The 6,443-nt window shown below is 60.5% G+C and overlaps 1 protein-coding gene across 1 annotated transcript; it reads right to left on the minus strand.

Annotated features, from left to right (window-relative positions):
- Positions 1–4: 4 nt before the first annotated feature.
- On the minus strand, positions 5–3,178 carry LOC142458760 (EF-hand calcium-binding domain-containing protein 3-like). Its single transcript, XM_075559674.1, has 8 exons — positions 3,084–3,178; positions 2,925–2,962; positions 1,952–2,095; positions 1,367–1,454; positions 1,177–1,281; positions 811–983; positions 526–681; positions 5–141 (listed from the first exon to the last, which is right to left on the minus strand). Exons 1-8 carry the CDS (start codon positions 3,176–3,178, stop codon positions 5–7), a joined length of 936 nt encoding a protein of 311 aa, XP_075415789.1.
- Positions 3,179–6,443: the final 3,265 nt, after the last annotated feature.

A 6,443-nucleotide genomic window follows, 5' to 3' on the forward strand; every position in this document is an offset into this window, starting at 1 on the left:
CACTTTACTTGTTCAAGCTCCTCAGCGCCAGGCTCTGCACACAGGCCGGCGGCGGCGAGGGCGGCTCCTTCTGCACGAGCGTCGGCGGAGAGGGAGGTGGCTTCCAGAAGTGCGCACATTCTGGGGGGTGGACCGCGAACCCTACGGGAGGAGAAGGAGGGGGCATGCGGAGTCCAGTGGACAGCTCTGGGAGAGGCGTCTGCAGCTGCAACATCTGGGTCGGCCTTTCTGCTGCCCTGCGGGGGTGTGCCCTGTGCCTTCCCAAGGTCCCCTCCCCTCATGCCCTCACCCTGGGCTGACTTCATGTCTCTGTCCCCGTTTCCTCGGGCTCTGCCCCCAATCTCGCCTGTCCTCCCGGCCTAGCAGGCCCATCTGCCCGCCCCGGCAGCTGCTACATTCCCTAGAACCCCCTATTCTCCTGGTCCCCGCGCTTCGCACAGCTGGGCGTCAGGCCCCGCCCCTTTGACTCGCCCCGCCCACCTCCCCTCCCCTCCCTGCAGGGCCCCGCCTCCTGCCCGCTCTCACTCCGGCTGAGCAGCCGAAGGCGGCCTCGGCTCTTGGGGCGACTGGGCTGGTAGGCCCTGGGAGGTCGGACCTCGGGCCGTGGCAATCGGCTCATTTTGCGCTCCGGTCGCGTCCTTGCGGCCAGGTTCGGGATCTGGGAGTAGGGACTGCGCGCTCCTGCTGAGGGGCGCCGGGGAGGAGCCGAGCGGGGAGGTTGGCTTGGTGGGTAATTGGGGCGGGGGTCCCCCTCCCCTTCCCCCCTCAGACCCAGTCCCCATGCACTCGGGAGCCCCGGCTGGGGCGCACCGGCTTGGTGTAGTCTGTGCAGCGAGCGTGCGAGCTGGCCGTTGGAGAGGCCGCTGACACGGGCGGCCTGGCAGAAGAAGGAGAGGCCCGCGAGGGCGTGCGGGGAGCGATCTCGGGGCTGCCCCATCCAGCCTGGGTTCAGCCGTAGAGCCTGCTGTTTCTTGGAATAGTAGCTTGGAGGAGGAAGGGGGTGCCGCCGTCTCAGACGCACCCCATCCGGCCCCACCGTTCCCATCTCACTGGCTAGGAAACCTGACCGAAGCCACTATCACTGGCCTGGAGCGCCCACCCGTTTCTGGAGTGCGGGGGGGGGGAGGGGGCTGCCCCTCAAGGGCCTTGAAGGTGGGAGTCGTCTGCCCACCTCACCTCACCACCTCCTGCAACGACTTGGTGGGCAAGGAGCCCCGGCCCAGCAGCTTGAGCAGGATCTCGAAAAACAAAGTCCGCAAGCCCTGGGGGTCGTAGAGCCGGCTGTTCCTCACCCAGCCTGGGGGCACAGGGCATAGGGGCGGGGTGAGGAAGGACCTCGGAAGGGTCTGCCCTTCCGATGCCCCACCGTCCTTGTCCCTCACCCAGGCACTGTGCGAAGCGATGGGTGTCAGTGAGGACACCCAGGAAGTCCTGGAAGCTCACGGTGCCGTCACCTGGGGAGAGAATGTTTTTGGGTGGCCTGCTGCGGAAGGCAGGATGCTGGAGTTCTAGGCTCAGAGGATCAGAGGACCGGGTGTCCGCTGCTTGGTTGGGAGATAGCTAGCACCCTGCCTTGAGAAGGCCTCAAGTCAGGACTTGAGAAAACACAAGGCAGCTGTCTTTAGGAGCCATGGGATTTAAAAACAAAACCCCTCAAAACCGCCCCCCTGCCATCCAGACAATTCCCTCTCACAGTGGCCCTATAGGACAGGGTAGAACTGCCCCAGTGGGTTTCCAAGACTGTAAAATCCTTACGAGAGCAGAAACCTCAATGACTGGGGCTTTCGACACATAACCCACTACACCACCAGCACATAAGGTGTGTTCCAGAGGAACCCAGATGGTGGGTTCTTGGAAGTGAGGGGCGCTTTGAGATAGAAGCAGGCCAGGGACTTTTTGGGCAAGGGAAACAGTCTTCTGAGGTCCCCCAGGGCAGGGATGGGGTACCCACCATCCAAATCCGCCTGCCGAAGGGCCTCACATATCTCCTGTGGACTCCGGTGGATGCCCACCAGGCTTAGGGCAGCTCTGAGGCTGCGCATGTCCACGGTGCCTGCAGGGCTGGAGCTGAGCATCTTAAAGATGTCCTGGAAGGCTGAGGACAGGGAGATGGGGAAAGCTCAGCCTGTGGCTGAACCTGGATCCATGTGCTCTAGTGGAGCCCAGGGCTCCGCTCCACCTCAGCCCCCACAGCTTTGTGTTTTTGGACTACAAGGAACAGCAGTGGCCACTGTGTGTGTGTGTTTGCCAGTTGCCTCCGATGCTTATTTAATGCCTGTCCAAAGCAGCATGCCCAGTTTTAGACCCTGCTGTTGGGCTCAGGAGTTCAGTACTCTCAGCATGTAGATGTCACAGACATTTGTGGATGAGGAACACAATGATTCTGATTTGGGGGTGCCCTGTCAACATCAAGGCATGATCTTGACGGGGCCTTGAGGCAGTGTGGCTCCTTCTGCATTTAACCTGAGTGCCGGAGTGCTCTCAGTGTTTTCTCCTCGCCTGCCTTCCTCTCTCATGTCCTTCCTTCCATTCTTTTCATCTGTTCCAAACTTTCGTTCCCCCATTCACCAAGCTGACCACACACACCTCCTCTGGGCTGGCCACAGCCCTGGCTCTGGGGTTAGAGATGACTGGTGGAGCAAAGGTTAGAATCTAGTGTGGTTCTCAACCTTTCGTACAGTTCCTCATGTGGTGACCCCCCCAACCATAAAATTATTCTTGCTCCATCACTGTCATTTAGCTACTGTTATGAATCGGGCGATCTATGTGAAAGGGTCATTAGACCCCCAGAGGGGTCGAGACCCACAGGTTGAGAACCACTGATCTAGATAATCACCGCCTGCTTCCTGCAGCAACCCCAGCCAGGCAAGCCCTCATTATGCTGCCCTGAGCAGCCCCTATTTTCCCAGCCCCGGGGCTCGCACCTGCCAGCTGCCTGGGCGTCAGGTTCCCCTTGGTCAAGCTGTCCCGGAAGGAAGAGGTTGGAAAGGTCTTTGCACCTGATACAGAGAGATGCCAGGGCCAGACAGGCTTCCTCCCCAACCCCCAAAGCTCGGTACCTGTCTGCCAGACCCTGCCCTCACCTGTTAGACCAAAGGCTTGGCTGGGGCTGTCCTGGATTAGGAATTCGAAGGCCCTTGAACTTCCTTGACCCCAACATGGGCTGATCGGTCCCCATGGCCTCAGCCCTGTTGAATGGCTCCATCCCGGGCCATAGCTGCAGCCTCTGCGCCTTCGCCCTGAGCACCTGTTCTTCCCTTGGATCCCTTGAGAGCAAGCTCAGAGGCTTGGACGGGAACCTGGGGAGTGCGAAAGGGCAAGGCAGAGGGACCCAACCCACTTTCCCAACTCAGACTCAGGGTAGGACAGATCCCTGACCCAGGTTGATCCCACAGTCAACGCCAGAGGACTCTGGAGGCAAGGCTGGGCAGTGTCCCCCCAGGATGAGGGGCCCTTGTCCTCCTAGTCCTGTCACCTGCACTGCCTTGGAGCCGACGGGGTTCTCCTGGTCTTCTGTCCACTGCTGCCTGAAAGGCGGAGGCACAGGCTGGAAGGCTGCTCCAGAGCCCCCCAGGGGGGTGTAGTATTTTTGCCTGGGGGTGTGGTTTCTCATTCACCCCAGGCCCACCCCACCATCCGGGGACATCTGCTTTCTTCCTTGGTTTTTCGGCATCCCTGGACTCAGATGAGATGGCAGGCCAGCCCAGAGAAGTTGATCAGGCTGTAGGGCGTGTCCTGCCCCAGGTCAGGCTATAGGGCCCCCTTCCCCAACTCCCCAAACTGGACAACTAGATTTACCAAAGACACCCCAGCCTGAGGATGCTTCAGGCTCAGCCCCTCCCCAGACACTCACCTCTGTCTCTCCTCCTCAGCACCCCACCCACCCTGCTGTCTGATTTCCTGCTCCAGCCTCCTGCACTTACTTCTTTCCAGCCTTGCTCATTTGTAACTGCCCTCACCCCCACCCACTGCCTGCCCCCCCCCAATCCCACTGCCCTAGGCCCTGCTCACTGCCCTCTTGGGCCCCTCCCAAGGCTGGCCAGACTCTCCAAGTTCTGAAGGCCAGAGTTCACATGACAGGGAAACTGAGGCACAGGGTGGGTGGTAAGCAGAAAGTCATCATGCGTTTGTGTGCGTGCATGCCTGGATGTATGCTGCCCTGGGCAGCGGATGGTGCGTGTGTGTGTGTATGTGCGTACGTGGTCACTTGTCTCTAAGCATGCACGTGCGTATCTGTGTGTGTGACCTGCTTACACACGGGCTCGCCAACATTGTGGGGGGCCTCTTGAAGTCTGTGGCCCTTGGTGGGTCAGTACTGCAGCCTCAACCCTTTCTCTCTCAAAGTTCCTGGGCACCACCCCTCCCCACACCTAGCCCTTCCCTGTGGAGAAAACCGGAAGTGTGTCTTTCACACTGGCCTCCTCCTGCGCAGCCCCGCCCAAGGGAGCTCCCCACTCAGTCTGAGCATGAGCCCCCACTTGGTCATCTCATCAAAGGACCTGAGGACTAGCCAGGTGGATGTGAGGGGCGCTACCCCAGGGAGTGAGCAGGGACAACACGCAGGGTGAGGGCGTAGGGTGGCAGAACCCTCAGGGGATAGGAGGGGCGGATGGGGCTGCCATAGCTCAAAATGGGGTGCCCCCCAAAAAAATGTTGGGACCGGGCACCGCCGCGGGGTGCGCTTGCACGAGAAGTCTGAGCAGGGGGCCAGCACTGGAGGCTTTACTGGTTCTGACTAGTCATTTCTTTGGGAAGAGGGGGATGACAGCTTAAAATGGATTTTCAGCAATAATGGATTCCCTTTCTTGGTTCCCGGCACCGAGCTGCAATGCAAAAAAGACAGTGTCACTTGGACCCCCTGGGGAGGGTGAGGGAAGGGGGGAGAGCCTGGAGGCCCCCCCCCATGGGCATTGGATCTGAGGGCCTCCTGAGTCCATTCATCGCCAGAAAACAGGGGTGCTGGAGAACCCCATGCCTTCACTCTCCCCTCCATGGAAGCGGCCATAACTGGGGCTGGAGGCGTCAACAGGGCAGACTCTGAGCAAAGGGGCTTTGACCTGCGCATGCGCAGAGCCATCGACCTCCTGCGGGGAAGGTGTCCTCCTGCCAGAAGAGCCCGCCCCTTCTGGGCTCCAGCTCCCTGGCCTGGTCCTGGAGCACTCACCCACTGCCATGGTCCCCAGCCCCCCTCTCTCGCTCTGGCTCCAGCTCCTCAGTCCCCTGGAACCTTGTTTCCAGAAGCCTTTATGAGGTCACTGAGGTGGAGACAGCCTGGGGCCCTCCCCGCACCTTCCTGGCCCCTCCTCCTGCTGTTCCCTGCCCCACCCCCGGGGCTGTCAGGAGTAGGGTGCACCCACGCACGCACTAGCACAGCACCCTCTTGGGGCGGCCGGACCGGGCAGGGCGTGCCTTTACTTACTCTGGCTTGTCTCCCTGAGGCTGTGGGGCCTGGAGGAAGCGGACCTCCCCTTCAATGGTGGCCTTTTTGACACCAGGCTTGTTGAAACCCAGGCAGGCTCCAGGGAAGCTCCTGCCTTCCTCGTCCCACAGTTTTTGCGGCTCACCAGCATCCAGTGGTTCCTTTGGTGGCTTCTCTAGTGGCACCTGAGGGGGCCTTTTTGGCTCCAGCTCTTCCTCAGGTGGCTGGGCAGCAGGCTCCTTGGGGGGTGCTGCAGAAGATTCCAGTGCCTTCTGAGAAGAAGCTTTGACTAAGGTGGGCAGCTCCTTGCTGTTGGAGGCCAGGACCAGGGAAGATGCAAAGTTGATGACGTCCGACAGACCGATGGGCGAGGGCAACTTGGAGGAGGACGAGGAGGGGCTTGGTGACGGCGGCAGCGACTGGGTGCTTATGGATAAAATATCACACTGGTCCTCGGGGCTCGGGGACAGCTCCTTGGAGTTCAGTGTGTCAATGGGAGCGGACTTCTGGTCCGTGTGGCTGGGGGGCAGCAGGTGTGTGATGCTCCAGCCGGGCTCTGTGCCTCGGGCCTGCTCTATGCTGTGCTCTGAGGCCTGGATGTGTTTCTCTGCCCAGAAGAGGTGCTTGGAGGTCTGCACATGGATGGACCGATGACTGCTGTTGGTTGCCTGCACCTGCTCCATGACGAGGGGCTGTCTGTGGTAACTCTCCAGCTCAGGGCTTTTCTTGAAGGAGGTCAAGCTGGGCTTCCGCTTCAGGTCTGCTTCCGTGTCTTGCATGGGCATGGGATTAGGCGGGGGCACAGTTAACTCTGGATTGGACTCTAGGCTTGCCTCCAGTTCTGTGTCTAGGTCAGAGTCTTGGTCTGGGTCGGAGGGGGGAGATTCCTCCGCTTGTTCTAGCGGTTCTTCTTCCTGCTTTAAGGACAGATGTGAAACAGTAGGAAGCCCCAGCCCCCAGGGCCCTCTCCCTTGCACAGAATACTGCTCCGATCTGCCCCCAACTGGCCCCTTTGCCAGAGCCA

The sequence above is a fragment of the Tenrec ecaudatus genome, chromosome 10 (genome assembly GCF_050624435.1).
Source record: "Tenrec ecaudatus isolate mTenEca1 chromosome 10, mTenEca1.hap1, whole genome shotgun sequence".
In the NCBI taxonomy this organism is placed as follows: Eukaryota; Metazoa; Chordata; class Mammalia; order Afrosoricida; family Tenrecidae; genus Tenrec; species Tenrec ecaudatus.